The sequence below is a fragment of the Schistocerca americana genome, chromosome 4 (genome assembly GCF_021461395.2).
Source record: "Schistocerca americana isolate TAMUIC-IGC-003095 chromosome 4, iqSchAmer2.1, whole genome shotgun sequence".
Lineage (NCBI taxonomy): Eukaryota > Metazoa > Arthropoda > Insecta > Orthoptera > Acrididae > Schistocerca > Schistocerca americana.
Genome location: NC_060122.1, coordinates 634,017,679 through 634,034,661, shown reverse-complemented (window position 1 = coordinate 634,034,661; position 16,983 = coordinate 634,017,679). Strand labels below are relative to the sequence as shown.

Below are 16,983 nucleotides of genomic sequence, written 5' to 3'. Positions count from 1 at the left end.
CGCCATATACAACAAAACACAGTGCTCATACAAGCGTCTGCCAACAGCAAAATGTGTCAAAGGATTTAGGAAGACTGTGCAATGCTTCAAAACAACAAATTGCCTCCGATGAGCATGACGTCACAACTGTTTACATTAGATTTGTTTTAGCAGTTACGAGCAGGATCATGCACATGCACAGTTGAGTAGTGCCTGAACATATTTTTGAAAAGTCGATTTCTTTCAAATTTTTGGCATCCTACCTCAAACGCTCGAGGGAGGAAGGGGGAGGGGGGGACCGCTATCTAGTATTGGCCTAGCTCGGAAATATTGTAAAGCAGAGGCTGATGCACAGAGCAGTCTGAGCTATAGTCGGGAAGTGGGTAGTCTCCACATGACACGTGTTTACATTTAGTGATTTTGCTGTATCCTCTCCGTTTAATGCTCTCATGTCAAATGAAAACAAAACAGATTTCTGTGGCCGGGAGCTATCAAGCAAATTAAAATACATTCACATAATTACAGAATGCAAAAATATGTTAATAGCTTCAGATTTTATTTTATTTCCAGTTTTCTGACGGTCAAGCATTAATTGCCTTGCAGTACAATGAAGTTAGTTTTGTCGGTTTGCTAAAGAAATTTTCTTTTATTAATCTTTTCCGCTGAGGCAGTCAATATATTTGAAGCTAAGTGTTTAATTCCACACTATTGTCTAGTTTCAACTGTTTGCTACATTTCAAGTGCACACTTTCATCTTCTAGCACGTATGGCATTATGTCATAATAAAGAGCCAAACATGAGAACACAGTACTGGTACTCCCAAGAAAATTTACATCCCGTAAACTACAATTTAAAAGCTTAATATCAGGTCGAGGCCTACTTCATTGGGAATCGGGACATACGAATGTGCACATTTTAGTATGGGTCACAATATTCCGATGCTCTTGGAGCATCCTTCAATGTCTTGTTTCGTTAATGACATAATGTAAGATCTCAATTTCAGTGCTTCAGAAAGTAACATGCAGTGTTTGGTGGAATGCGAATTTACACTTTCGTAATATGAAAATATGCAATGCACATGTTGCTGCACATCAAAGATCTTTCCAAAACATGTTTTTTTTCCCCCTGAGTTTAGTTTTCTAAAGGGGTGGGAAATTCTATGCACATTTATAAAACCATAACCATTCAAAGGATTGATAAGTTATACAATTCCTAGAGAAAATGTACTGTCAATTAACAGGGAAAAACTGTTTTCACCTGGGGGGAAGTGTGTTTTTAACTGGGGAATCTGGGAGAAATCCAGGATTTTTTTTTCCTTGTCCGCGTATACACCCTGATTAAAGAAAGGCAATGTTAGAGGAGGGTGTCCCATTACAACACGCATCTCTGGAACCTTTACAATGATCACTCAACACCTGACTCTGTTTATGCCTCTAGTATAACCTATTAGGCCCGATAACAGTGCTAAAAATGAACAATGCTAACACACTCTGGTAGCTGTTTGTGTCACGGGATTGCAGTCCTACTCATTTACATACCCACCAATGGTGTGTATGTGTATGGAGTTACAGTGCTATCTGGCCATGCCTTCTGGCTGTTTCACTTTTTGTGGGACAGTGTATTCTCAAATGTGGCAGTTTTTGTAGCACCGTTTGCTAAATGAAGGCCAAATAAAATTGTTACTTCATCATAAGTTGTAGTACTGAGTGACACTTTGTTTTTCTGAAGGGCATATTTATTTGAAGATTCAGTAATAAGGTCATGTAATTCATCTGGTATGTACCACGTGACACACTCTTCAGGGGTAACACCAGTAATTTCTTGCTGAATTGTATGCTGCATCTAAAGAAGTAATAGGGCAGTGGTGTGTCTCAGCTTTAGTTTCTCTGTAAGCTGATATTGTGTGCTAAGATTTACATTTTTACTTCATAACTATCATCACCACCACGATAACCACCACCATCACCACCACCACGTTCAACTTCTGTCATGTCTGGTTAATTCTTCAACATACCTGGCACTAACCTAATGTGGCTCTTGTGCATAGCTGTCTGTGTTCTCTGTTTCACCTGAATCATCTGACAGGTAATTCTAGTAGCTTCAGTATCACGTGTGCATTGCAAGGGTCACTTCTCTGAGAGAAAGATCCTGTAATATGGACAAATTACACTAAATTTAGTCTTCTTATGAGAAATTTTATTAAAGATTGCATTGTAACAACAATCAAATTATAAATAACTTGAATTGTTTTCAAGTATAATGTTTACCCTAAACAATATTACATCATTTGACAACCATTGTACCGTATACTGTACATATGAAAGGTGTACAACTTTGCTTCTGCCATTTTTTCCCCAACATTTGAGCTTTTAATGAGACAAATAGGTTACACATGTATCATTCAAAGTATTTTCCATTGCTGGCCACTACTTTCTCCCATCTTCCGGGAAGTGTATGAATCCCATGTCGAAAAAATTGTTCATCTTTTGAAGCGATCCACAAATTGATCGAATTTGTGACTTCTTCACGAGATTAGAAGTGTGCCATTCATCTAAACAGGTGATAGTCAGAGGGAGCAATATCTGGAGAATACGGCAGGTGAGGTAGGACTTCCCATATTAACGTTTCCAAGTACATTTTGACCTCTTTTGCAATGTGGGATCAGCCATTGTCGTGCTGCAAAATCACTTTATCGTGCCTCTCACTGTATTGTGCCCGTTTGTCTTTTAATGCTCTGCTCAAACGCATTAATTGCGTTCAGTAATGAGCACCTGTGATTGTTTCACTTGGTTTCAACACCTCGTAGTACACGACGCCAAGCTGGTCCCACCAAATGGAGAGCATGATCATGGAGTCATGAATATTCAGCCTGGCTGTCGACGTGGAAGCATGGCCAGGATATCCCCATGATTTTTTGTGTTTAGGGTTATTGTAAGTAACCCATTTTTCATCCCCAGTCACAATGCAATGCAGAAATCCTTCTGTTTTTGCTTCTGAAGCAACTGCTCACAAACACACAAATGCCGTTCACCATCTCTTGGTTTCAGCTCACACAGGACCCAAGTTCCTTCTTTCTGAATCAGCCTTGAGACGTTTTGAAATGGCTTGCTGTGTCACTCCCACTAATTGTGCCAATTCTTCTTGAGTTTGATGTGAGTATTCACTCTGCAATGTCTCCAGTTCTGCATCTTCAAAAACATTCTCTCTTCCACCACTATGTCTGTCTACGACGTTAAAATCACCGTTCTTGAAGCCTTGAAACCACTCACTACATGTTCTTTCACTAATAGCAAAATGGTTCAAATGGCTCTGAGCACTATGGGACTCAACTGCTGTGGTCATCAGTCCCCTAGAACTTAGAACTGCTTAAACCTAACTAACCTAAGGACATCACACACATCCATGCCCGAGGCAGGATTCGAACCTGCGACCGTAGCAGTTGCGCAGTTCCAGACTGTAGCGCCTAGAACCGCTCGGACACTCCGGCCGGCCACTAATAGCATCCTTACCTTATGTACTTGAGAGCATTTGATGAGACTCAGCCGCTGTTTTCTTCATATTGAAAGAAAACAGTAACACCTCCTGAAAATGATGAGAATTAGGCCAGCAAACTGACATTTTCAATCAAGAACAACTTTGTGATGCAGACACAAATTGACTAATGTTTCAGTGAGGTTCTGTTGACAGAGGTCCTAGCTAACTGTCCGACGTCTGTGATCTGTTTCTTTCAACCGCTACTTACCGTTGTCGCCACCTATCGGCAAACGGTTGAAGCAAAGTTGTACACTTTGTAATTGACGCATTGTCCAGTGAAATACGTTAGACAATTGATCATGTGAAATATGTTTATCTACTCAATAATTTAATAGATATATGTACAAAATGTGGTTGTAAATTTTTTTCTTACAAGCAAAGTAAAATATAAACCCCTATGTATCAACAACTTTCTTACATCTTTCTGCCATCTTCTCTTTAGATGTGTTTACTTACACACAAGACGGCACTTTCAGTGTTGCAAAGAGAATCAGCAAGCTCTGACAATTATATGCCCCTAATAAATCAAGTCAAAATAAATGTGAAATTTCATTTATGTATTTATTTGTTTATTTTTATTCAACCAAGGATCATATTACAATGAAGTAGGAATTGTCAAGACAATACAATGAAAATAATGAGATCAAAACATAGATACACATAAAATACATAAGTATGCTCTATGAGGATAGGACAGGACACTGTCTTGATAGCTGCACTGATTCATTCAGTTGGTTCCTGTTATACAATGTTCTTTCTGTTACAGGCAGTTTTGCTTCAGATGTTTTATAATACAAACCATAGTTATACTCTTCATCGCTACACACACTGAGGACAATTGCTGAAGACAGGGCACAGAACACTGACACAGTTTTTCAGGTGCAGAAGAGTGCCATAAGAATAATAACTAAAAACAGTCTTCAGAGCCATGAAGATGCTACTATGCCTCTTGCACTAACTCCAGGCAGTTTGGAAAACTGGCTCCAGGACCAAAAACATTGAACTTTATTCCATATATGGCTTCCTCTCCTTCCCTCTGTCCATTTGGAGTCAGCATCCCCTCCATGATGAGTAAGGGACAAACCCAGGAAAATGACAAGTCATTACTATCTTGCACTTTACATCTTCACACATGACTGTTTGTAAGACTGGGGTCATGTATTGAAATACAATTGGATATTGTAGCTATTGCCTTTTATTAATAACCTCCAAGTAATCTTTAACTGTGTAATATGAATAATTTTTTTAAGAATGTTTTAGTAGCGTTTTGATCAGATGTATTTTAATAACCTCTTTAATTTCTTTGGGCAATGTATTATACAATTTTATTCTCTGATAGAATATGCTTTTTGAGTTTTTTGTTTGTTTCTCCTTGGTAAATTGAAGCCCAGACTGGCGGTTGTTTAGAACTATTAGTGAAATACTTACCCTGGAATGTTTTCCCAAATATGCACCACATATTAGCAGATGCACTCGCCTGATGCTGTAGGCATGCCCATTTTTTTAAAAATAACTCTGTACAATGAGCCTGACTACTGCTTATAGTTACTATCCTCAGGGCACTTTTCCGCAGCTCAAAAATTGTCTGTGTTTTGTGCCCTCAGTCACTAGAAAGAAACTTGCAGCTGAGAACTGAGCATATGAAGGAATAGTATGTCGCCACAAGACATTGGCAGTTACACACTGATGATAAAAACTCTAAGAGCATAATAAGCTGATGACATTCTGTTTTCCAGTACATTTGTGTGTTTATCTTATATTAATTGCCCAGTCATAAACACCCTTGAGGGTTTCATTTGCATTCTCTAATGAGAGCATTGGTACAGAGACTATGATGGTGCTGTCATAATTGAAGATAACTTTTCTTCCATATCTAATATTACGTCAAAAGTTCTTGATATACAGTAATCAGCCAGAACGTTATGACCACCTACCTAATGGCAAGTATGTCCTCCTTTGGTATGGATAATAGCAGTGAGTCATTTTGGCATGGAAGCAATGAGGCGTTGGTAGGTCGCTGGAGTAAGTAGATACCACATCTACACACTCAAGTCACACAATTCCTGTAAATTACAGGGAGGGTGGTGATGAGCTCTGACATCAATTTGTCATGTCCCAGATGTGTTAAGTCAGCTTCAGATCTGGTGAGCTGAGGGGGCTAGCACATCAATTGGACTCACCACTGTGTTCCCCAGACCACTCCATCACACTCCTGGCATTGTAACACAGTGCATTATCCTGTTGAAAAATGCCACAGCTGACAGGAAATATGACTGCATGAAAGGGTGTACATGGTCTGCAACCAGTGTACAATACACCTTGGCCAACAAGGCGCCTTGGATGAGCTCCACTGGACCCATGGATATGCAAATGAATGTTCCCCACAGCATAATGGAGCTGCTGCCAGCTTATCCCTGTCCCAAGGAGCAGTGTCAAGGAGCTGTTCCCGTGGAAGCTGACAGATTTGTGCCTTCCCATTGGCATGGTGAAGAGCATATTTGGATTAATCAGACCATACAATGATCTTCCACTGCTCCAATGTCCAGTGGTAATGGTCCCGTGTCCATTTCAGTTGTAGTTGCTGATGTCGTGGTGTCGACTTCGGCACATGCATGGGCTGCTGGCTGCGGTGTCCCGTTTTTTAGGAGTGGTCAGTACACTGTGTGTTCAGACACATTTGTACTCTGCCCAGCATTAAAGTCTAATGCTAGTTCTGCCACCTCCACTGCTTTACCAGTCCACCCAGACTATGACATCCAACATCGGAAATGAGATGTGCTGCCCAACACCAGGATGTTGGGAAATGGTTCACCCTGGTTTTGCCACCTGTTGAAGATATTCACCACAGCACTTCTTGAAACCATGGCAAGTCATGCATTTTCTGAAATCCTCATGCCAAGTCTCTGGGCCATTACAGTCTGCTGTCAGTCTAACTCAGATAGATCGTGTGCTTTCCCCATTCTACATGCGGACAGCACGCTCATTGATACTACATGCGCCATGTGTGTGTCTGGCTAGGAAAGTTCCTCGCCAGCTGATGCTGCTATCACCTGGATGGGTTTGTATCGATAGTATGTCATTAGTCATAATGTTCTGGCTGATCAGTGTATATTAAGAACAGAACTCCCAAATACAAAAGTCTGAAGGATGCATATGTTTGTATATTTCTTGTCTGACAATTGTTTTACCAAAACTGTGTTATCATCATCATATGTGTGTACATCCTTTGTCTTTTGCACCCTATTTTCCAGGTAAGATTGGCATCAGTTGTTCATTATTCCTCTTACATCTAGCACTCTTGGTTTGTTTGGTAGTATTTTATGGCCGACAGTGTCAAAAGTCTAAGAATAACACAATCATCCCTGTCAAGAGCTTCACCACCTGGTTGTCTCTCCCATCCTGTGCTCCTGTCTTGTCAAAGGCAGGGATACCTGTGAAAGCAGTCATTTTATCTAAAAGCTAAGCTACAACCAGTGTGCTGCATCCTACATGGCCATTTCAACCAACAAGCTGTCTATCTGCATGAATGGCCATTAACAAACTGTGTGGCCAAGAAAGAGCTGGACCATCCCCTTGCTGTGCATGCTGAGCAACATGACATTCTTCATTCAGTAACAGCTTCACAGCCTGTGCCATTCGCATCATTCCTGTCAACACCAGCTTTTCTGAATTGGGCAGGTTGGGACCCTCCATAAAATATATCCTACATTCTTGTAACCTTCCTGTCTTCATCCTTCGTTAGTCAGTGTCCTTACCCATCTAGCCCCTTCCCCGTTCCAATTCCAGCACTACACAGCCCTCTATTCCACCAATACACCCACAGTCGTTTTACTTCTCTCCTCTTCTGCTATCTCCCCTTCCCCTCTCTGCCATCCGTCTAACCACCCAACTGCACCAGCTTCCCTATCCTCTCTCCACCTCATCCATACACACTCCCACAAGCAGCACCATACCGTGCCCCATCGCTATCCTGCTGTCCCTCCCTCTCCCTGCCCCCGCCTCCTCCTTACCTGCACCACTTGATTGTGTCTCCCATCCTGTGCTGCTGCTCACAGTCTGGCTCAGCAGCCAGACACTGGTGTGTGTGTGTGTGTGTGTGTGTGTGTGTGTGTGTGTGTGTTTTGTCTATTTTGTCTATTTCCATGAAGGCCTTGTTGGCCAAATCTTCAGCCAGACAGTGTTTTTGTTGTGCCTGTCTGCAACTCAGCATATCCACTATATGGTGAGTAGCAACTATTCTTTTCATGATTCTTACATTCCACCCTGGATTTTCGATTGTTTTATTTTATATTTATTCATGTTACTGTTTAGTACATCTAAAATGATGTAGTCAATTAGTTTTGAGAATGAAGACACCAGTGAAACTGGCCTGTAATTTTCAGTACTTTCCACTTTGGCTTCCTTTAGTAGGGACACAAACAATGTATGCTGTAGATATTCTGGAAAAATATTTGAACTGAAAGACTCGTTCATTGTGTTTATTACTACAGATTATATGCTGTCTATGCAGTCTTTCAGAATACGGAGTGGAACCTCATTTATACCTGCTGATCTTTTATCTTTTTAATTTCTGCCTTGTCTTCCTGTCTTCAAGCTCTATTGTGGTAATTTTTGTAAACCCTTGTCACCAATTTCGTAAACCCTTGTTGCTACTGCTGTGGACAGAAACGCCACTGGTGTTACGGTATGCTGAGTTTGTGAGTTTATGAAATGGCTTCTGGGGCAATACGCTGCTGAGGCAATTTCTGCTTGCCACTATTACACAGCTATGCCCCAGGGCCAGTTAACAAGACAGGAGAACAAAGGCTCTACAACACTCCAACAAATTAGTAACTAAGTCACACAAATGAGTTTAAAAGGTTTACATATTTTTGAGACTTGCTGTCTCAACACTGAATGTAATGTAATCAAAAAGGGGCCCTCAATAGCCAAGTGCGAATATTTGTAGGTAAACTTCACAGCACATAGCAAATGTAATGTACAACTACTGTCAGTTCACTTCTAAGAATCCACTAAACGACTTTCCCTGTATAAATCAGCCCTGGACGGTGATCGGTAACCAAGTGGGCGAGAGCTGCTCTTCTGTCTGCCATTGTCGTCCGGTCATTGGGGGACTGTCTTGGGCCGGCAATTGGCCGAGGTGAAGTAGATATCTTCATCCTCAGCACCACGCGTGGCACTCCTGAAACTGCTGGCGAGTGTCTGTCACTGGCACAAGCTCGCATCTTTGCACCTGTGGTGCTTTTCCCCTGGCTGTGTCTTGTTCAGACGACACAGCAGGAATCATCATCATCATCATTATAATTGCTGCATAAGTCGTTGTGGGTGCTACACGTGTTTCAGAAAGATTCTGATGCAACTTCTCTGCAATACCAGAGAAATAGCCATTTACAAAAATTGCCAATTTCTGAGGCTTTCCTACCCCCAACTTTGATTTGTTTGTTGTTATACTTGTCTGCCTTTTCCATTTTCATATTTCATGATATACCACACTATTTTCCTTTTATTTTCTGTAATCTATATTATTTTGTTACTGAATAATTTTATTTTGTAGCAAACACTGTCCTGACGGTGTGTGGCAGAGGGTACTTTGAGTAGCTCTATCGGCCCTCCCTTCTGTTCCAGTCTCCTATTGTTCGTGGAAAGAAAGATTGTCGGTATGCCTCTTTGTGGGTCTAATCTCTATGATTTTATCCTCACGGTCTCTTCTCGAGATATACGTAGGAGGGAGCAATATACTGCTTGACTCCTCGGTGAAGGTGTTGTTGTTGTTGTTGTTCTTGTTGTTATGGTGGTCTTCAGTCCTGAGACTGGTTTGATGCAGCTCTCCATGCTACTCTATCCTGTGCAAGCTTCTTCATCTCCCAGTACCTACTGCAACCTACATCCTTCTTAATCTGCTTAGTGTATTCATCTCTTGGTCTCCCTCTACGATTTTTACCTTCCACCCTGCCCTCCAACACTAAATTGGTGATCCTTTGTTGCCTCAGAACATGTCCTGCCAACCGATCCCTTCTTCTAGTCAAGTTGTGCCACAAACTTCTCTTCTTCCCAATCCTATTCAATACTTCATCATTAGTTATATGATCTACCCATCTAATATTCAGCATTCTTCTGTAGCACCACATTTCGAAAGATTCTCTTCTCTTCTTGTACAAACTAGTTATCGTCCATGTTTCACTTCCATACATGGCTACACTCCATACAAATACTTTCAGAAACGACTTCCTCACACTTAAATCTATTCTCAATGTTAACAGATTTCTCTTCGTCAGAAACGCTTTCCTTGCCATTGCCAGTCTACATTTTATATCCTCTCTACTTCGACCATCATCAGTTATTTTGCGTGCCAAATAGCAAAACTCCTTTACTGCTGTTTTCCTACTATAATTCCCGCAGCATCACCCGATTTAATTAGACTACATTCCATTAACCTCATTTTGCTTTTGTTGATATTCATCTTATATCCTCCGTTCAAGACACTGTCCATTCCGTTCAGCTGTTCTTCCAAGTCCTTTGCTGTCTCTGACAGAATTACAATGTCAGTGGCGAACCACAAAGTTTTTATTTCTTCTCCATGAATTTTAATACATACTCCAAATTTTTCTTTTGTTTCCTTTACTGCTTGCTCAATATACAGATTGAATAACATTGGGGAGAGGCTACAACCCTGTCTCACTCCCTTCCCAACCACTGCTTCCCTTTCGTGCCCCTCGACTCTCTTAACTGCCATCTGGTTTCTGTACAAACTGTAAATAGCCTTTCGCTCCCTGTATTTTACCCCTGCCACCTTTAGAATTTGAAAGAGAGTATTCCAGTCAACATTGTCAAAAGCTTTTATCTAAGTCTACAAATGCTAGAAACGTAGGTTTGCCTTTCCTTAATCTAGCTTCTAAGATAAGTCGTAAGGTCAGTATTGCCTCACGTGTTCCAATATTTCTACAGAATCCAAACTGATCTTCCCCCAATATTTCTACAGAATCCAAATTGATCTTCCCCAAGGTTGGCTTCTACCTGTTTTTCCATTCATCTGTTAAGAATTGGTGTTGGTATTTTGCAGGTATTTTGCAGCTGTGACTTATTAAACTGATTGTTCGGTAATTTTCACATTTGTGAGCACCTGCTTTCTTTGGGATTGGAATTATTATATTCTTCTTGAAGTCTGAGGGTATTTCACCTGTCTCATACATCTTGTTCACCAGATGGTAGAGTTTTGTCAGGACTGGCTCTCCCAAGGCCGTCAGTAGTTCTAATGGAATGTTGTCTACTCCGGGGGCCTTGTTTCGACTCAGGTCTTTCAGTGCTCTGTCAAACTCTTCACGCAGTATTGTATCTCCCACTTCATCTTCATCTACATCCTCTTCCATTTCCATAACATTGTCCTCAAGTACATCGCCCTTGTATAAACCCTCTATATACTCCTTCCACCTTTCTGCCTTCCCTTCTTTGCTTAGAACTGGGTTGCCATCTGAGCTCTTGATATTCATACAAGTGGTTCTCTTCTCTCCAAAGGTCTCTTTAATTTTCCTGTAGGCAGTATCTATCTTACCCCTAGTGAGACAAGCCTCTACATCCTTACATTTGTCCTCTAGCCATCCCTGCTTAGCCATTTTGCACTTCCTGTCGATCTCATTTTTGAGACGTTTGTATTCCTTTTTGCCTGCTTCATTTTCTGCATTTTTATATTTTCTCCTTTCATCAATTAAATTCAATATTTCTTCTGTTACCCAAGGATTTCTACTAGCCCTCATATTTTTACCTACTTGATCCTCTGCTGCCTTCACTACTTCACCCCTCAAAGCTACCCATCCGTCTTCTACTGTATTTCTTTCCCCCATTCCTGTCAATTGTTCCTTTATGCTCTCCCTGAAACTCTGTACAAACTCTGGTTTAGTAAGTTTATCCAGGTCCCATCTCCTTAAATTCCCACCTTTTTACAGTTTCTTCAGTTTTAATCTACAGTTCATAACCAATAGATTGTGGTCCGAGTCCACATCTGCCCCTGGGAATGTCTTACAATTTAAAACCTGGTTCCTAAATCTCTGTCTTACCATTATATAATCTATCTGATACCTTCTAGTATCTCCAGGATTCTTCCATGTATACAACCTTCTTTCATGATTCTTGAACCAAGTGTTAGCTATGATTAAGTTATGCTCTGTGCAAAACTCTGTCAGGGGGCTGCCTCTTTCATTTCTTAGCCCCAATCCATATTCACCTACTATGTTTCCTTCTCTCCCTTTTCCTACTCTCGAATTCCAGTCACCAATGACTATTAAATTTTCGTCTCCCTTCACTACCTGAATAATTTCTTTTATCTCATCATACATTTCTTCAATTTCTTCATCATCTGCAGAGCTAGTTCGCATATAAACTTTTACTACTGTAGGAGGCGTGGTCTTCGTGTCTATCTTGGCCACAATAATGTGTTCACTATGCTGCTTGTAGTAGCTTACCCGTGCACCTATTTTTTTTATTCATTATTAAACCTACTCCTGCATTACCCCTATTTGATTTTGTGTTTATAACCCTGTATTCACCTGACCAAAAGTCTTGTTCCTCCTGCCACCGAACTTCACTAATTCCCACTATATCTAACTTCAACCTATCCATTTCCCTTTTTAAATTTTCTAATCTACCTGCCCGGTTAAGGGAAATGACATTCCACTCTCCGATCCGTAGAACACCAGTTTTCTTTTTCCTGATAACGATGTCCTCTTGAGTAGTCCCCGCCCAGAGATCCGAATGGGGGACTATTTTGCCTCCGGAATATTTTACCCAAGAGGACGCCATCTTCATTTAACCATACAGTAATGCTGCATGCCCTTGGGAAAAATTACTGCTGTAGTTTCCCCTTGCTTTCAGCCGTTCGCAGTACCAGCACAGCAAGGCCGTTTTGGTTAGTGTTACAAGGCCAGATCAGTCAATCATCCAGACTGTTGCCCCTGCAACTACTGGAAAGGCTGCTGCCCCTCTTCAGGAACCACACATTTGTCAGGCCTCTCAACAGATACCCCTTCCGTTGTGGTTGCACCTACGGTACGGCTGTCTGTATCGCTGAGGCACGCAAGCCTCCCCACCAATGCAAGGTCCACGGTTCTTACCTTATGTAGGTAATGCAGACAAAAAAAGAACAAAAATACCATAAAAAATAGGATGAAAATGTGTGTGTTTGATGAGCAGTATAACAGTGCTGCAATTACAATAGAATCTCTTGAGTTTTGTGTGCAGTAGACTGCACAAAGATGTCCTATAGGTGAAATGAATCTACCAAGTATTAAGAAAATTTCTTTAAGTAAGAAGTGATTTTTACTGTGCAGTTCACTGATTTGCTGGTCACAGGTAAAGATGTGGACGGTTTGTTATTTCCCACATCTTTACAAGTAAGCATGCCATAAAACTTAGAGAATATAACAGTTTGTGTCTTTTCCTGAAGGAAATGTAATCTCCAATTGCAGGTAGATGAGTTTCAAGGGGATAATTAAAATATGTGGACTATAATATTTGTTGTTGCATTTTGTTCTGGTTTGCTTAGAAGTAATCTGTTTCAGGTGGTTGCAGGAGTCTTGTACCATTTACAGCTTGAAGTTGGTGAGAGCAGTTGTGACAAAGGAAGCAATAAACCTGCTTCGGAGTGCAGTCTGAAAGAAGGATCGGTGAGTTTACAAGTATAGAAACAAATTGTAAGTAAACAATAGAACATTTATCATGGGTGCGTTATTTTAATTCCATATTTTTAGACCGCTGAATCATAGTATGAAATCTTGGAATCCCATCACCTTTTTACAGAGTTTGCACTTATTGCAGACTTCTCTTACACTTCTAGAAATGATTTCCCATGACTCTGCTAAACCTCTCATTTAGCATATTGAAGCATTATGTTGACTTACGTCTTGTGGCTTGATAACGTTAGAAACTAACAAACTGATTCATATCAGAAATGCCAATTGTAGATTTATGTTTCCTCCTGGGTACATTTATGTGGAGGCCCATGCAGAGATCAATGATTATTCAGGACACACAGGGATGGAAAACTACTTTTCTGCAAATTTACTGCCTACCAGAAGGTTCTAAGGGTACAGTTCATTCAGTTCAACCAAATGTTGACATGAAAATAATTGGAACTGCCATGAATTAGTCTAGTAGCTCTGGAAACTATGGATTACTCTAATGCCAGTTATTTCCAGTTATTTTTACATGTCACTCTCTTGCAACACACCCCCATCAATATGAGATGAATGTTATAGAGCTGTCACTAGCCTGCCTAGAAACGTCAAAAACCTTTGGGTTTGCAACGAATTGCACTCAGTTTCAGTCATTTTCTCATTTAATGCCCTTAGTGCCCTTCCTTTATTTCTGTAGACTCCTTCACAATGCTAGCCCAGAGACTTGGCATTTGCACCACAATACTGGTCTCGTCATATTTCCTTTTGTGATTATTTTCAAGGCAGTGCTCGGAGAGAGCTGATTTGTTTGTTTGGTTTTTCTAGTTGGATATGTTGGCGACGTTTGTCACATCTCCCCTCAAATGTTCTGATGGTATGCCCCACATAGGCCCACGCGGCTAGCAGTGTGGTTTAATGCACTGCTTCCTGAGTGGGAAGGTATGCTCCTATTTCGATAGGAGTGTACTGATCTTTCCGGGTATGGGGCTTGAATAAGATAGATTAGTAATTTTTTAGATTCTCTTCCTTGGTCCTAGTCTCAACCTCTTTCTCAGGCAGTTCTTGATTTTGACTGCAATGCCTGTTCAATTTGATGATCTGTATACCCATTCCTTCAGAACACTGTTCATTTTTTTATTGTTGTGATCTTCAGTCCAACTACTTCTACTACTTCTACTAGAGACTGATTTGATACAGCTCTCCATGCTACTCTATCCTGTGCAAGCTTCATCATCTCCCAGTACCTACTGCAACCTACATCCTTCTGAATCTGCTTAGTGTATTCATCTCTTGGTCTCCCTCTATGATTTTTACCCTCCACGCTGCTCTCCAATACTAAATTGGAGATCCCTTGATGCCTACATCTACATCAACATCTACATTTATACTCCGCAAGCCACCCAACGGTGTGTGGTGGAGGTCACTTTACGTGCCGCTGTCGTTACCTCCCTTTCCTGTTCCAGTTACGTATGGTTCGCGGGAAGAACGACTGCCGGAAAGCCTCCGTGCACGCTCGAATCTCTAATTTTACATTCGTGATCTCCTCGGGAGGTATAAGTAGGGGGAAGCAATATATTCGATACCTCATCCAGAAACGCACCCTCTCGAAACCTGTTTAATTGCTCGAGGTAATTCTCGGATAGTGCACTCAGTATAATGTCACTCGATGCTCTGTCCCTACTACCCATCCTAAACATCTGAGTGTCCCAGTCTGTATCTGGTAAATTGAAATCTCCACCTAAGACTATAACATGCTGAGGAAATTTATGTGAAATGTATTCCAGATTTTATCAGTTCTGCCACTAATGCTGCTGAGTCGGGAGGTCAGTAAAAGGAGCCAATTATTAATCTAGCTCGCTTGTTGAGTATAACCTCCACCCATAATAATTCACGGGAACTATCTACTTCTATTTCACTACAGGATAAACTACTGCTAACAGCGACAAACACACCACTACCGGTTGCATGCAATCTGTCCTTTCTAAACACCTTCTGTGCATTTGTAAAAATTTCAGCAGAATTTATCCCTGGCTTCAGCCAGCTTTCCGTACCTATAACGATTTCAGCTTCGGTGCTTTCTAACAGCGCTTGAAGTTCCGGTACTTTACCAACGCAGCTTTGACAGTTTACAATTACAATACCAATTGCTGCTTGGTCCGCGCATGTCTTGTCTTTGCCCCACACCCTTCGAGGCTGTTGCCCTTTCTGTACTTGCCCGAGGCCATCTAACCTAATAAACCGCCCAGTCCACACCACACAACGCCTGCTACCCGTGTAGCCACTTGCTGTGTGTAGTGGACTCCTGACCTATCCAGCGGAACCCGAAACCCCACCACCCTATGGCACAAGTCGAGGAATCTGCAGCCTCACGGTCACAGAAGTGTCTCAGCCTCTGATTCAGACCCTCCACTCGGTTCCTTGCCAAAGGTCTGCAGTCTGTCCTGTCGACGATGCCGCAGATGGTGAGCTCTACTTTCATCCCGCTAGAGAGACTGGCAGTTTTCACCAAATCAGATAGCCGCTGGAGGCCAGAGAGGATTTCCTCCAATCCATAGCAACACACATCATTGGTGCTGATATGAGTGACCACTTGCAGGTGGGTGCACCCTGTACCCTTCATGGAATCCGGAAGGACCCTTTCCACATCTGGAATGACTCCCCCCCCCCTGGTATGCACACGGGTTGCCCATTGGTTTTCTTCCCTTCTCTTGCAGCCATAGCCCTTAGGGGCCCCATTACGAGCCTGACGTTGGAGCTCCCAACTACCAGTAAGCCCACCCTCTGTAACTGCCCGGATCTTGCAGACTGAAGGGCAACCTCTGGAACAGGACAAGCAGCCATGTCCGGCTGGAGATCAGTATCAGCTGGATACAGAGCCTGAAACCAGTTTGTCAGACAAACTGGAGAGACCTTCCGTTCAGCCCTCTGGAATGTCTTTAGCCCACTGCCACACCTAGAGACGACCTCCCACTCTACCACGGGTGAGGGGCCAGCTTCAATGTGGGCAGTATACTGGGCAGCCACAGCCGTAGTCTGATCGGGGGATGCGCGGGTCGTCTGAACTAATCTACAGACAGCGCACACAATTCGACACAAAATTTTAACTGTTATTAAAATACAAGACTGCCTAGTAAATGCAGTAATTATGCTACTTGCGCACTGCTGACACACTGCACGGCGGCAGAAGGCTAACTGTACTGTCAGTAGCGTACAAAGACTATTTGAAAGAAACAAAAAAAAGACAGACTACGCGACTTTACACCTCACAGATATTAAAATGCAAATCTGCCCCTGTTAAATACGAAACTACACAATGATTTGACGGATTTAACTAAATGACTGCGCTAAGAACACTCAAAAAAATTTCAACTTGACTACAACACATATATGAATGCTAAATAAGCCACTTTGTCACTTGCGCACTGCTGACACACTGCTTGGCGACAAAAGTCCTCAGAACATGTCCTACCAACCGATCCCTTCTTCTAGTCAAGGTGTGCTACAAATTTCTCTTCTCCCCAGTTCTATTCAATACCTCCTCATTAGTTATGTGGTCTACCCATCTAATCTTCAGCATTCTTCTGTAGCACCACATTTCGAAAGCTTCTATTCTCTTCTTGTCTAGACTATTTATCGTCCACGTTTCACTTCCATACATGGCTACACTCCACACAAATACTTTCAGAAAAGACTTTCTGACACTTAGATCTATACTCAATGTTAACAAATTTCTCTTCTTCAGAACTTGCCATTGCAAGCCTACATTTTATATCCTCTCTTCTTCAACAATCATCAGTTATTTTGC

The 16,983-nt window shown here is 41.7% G+C and overlaps 1 protein-coding gene across 1 annotated transcript in view; it reads left to right on the top strand.

Moving 5' to 3' along the window:
• The window catches only part of LOC124614069 (T-kininogen 2), a 193,730-nt gene that overhangs the window by 100,889 nt on the left and 75,858 nt on the right, over positions 1-16,983 (top strand). The window contains exon 9 of the mRNA XM_047142905.1: positions 13,065-13,169. Within this exon, the coding sequence (XP_046998861.1) occupies positions 13,065-13,169 (105 nt within the window). The remainder of the gene's footprint in view (positions 1-13,064; positions 13,170-16,983) is intronic.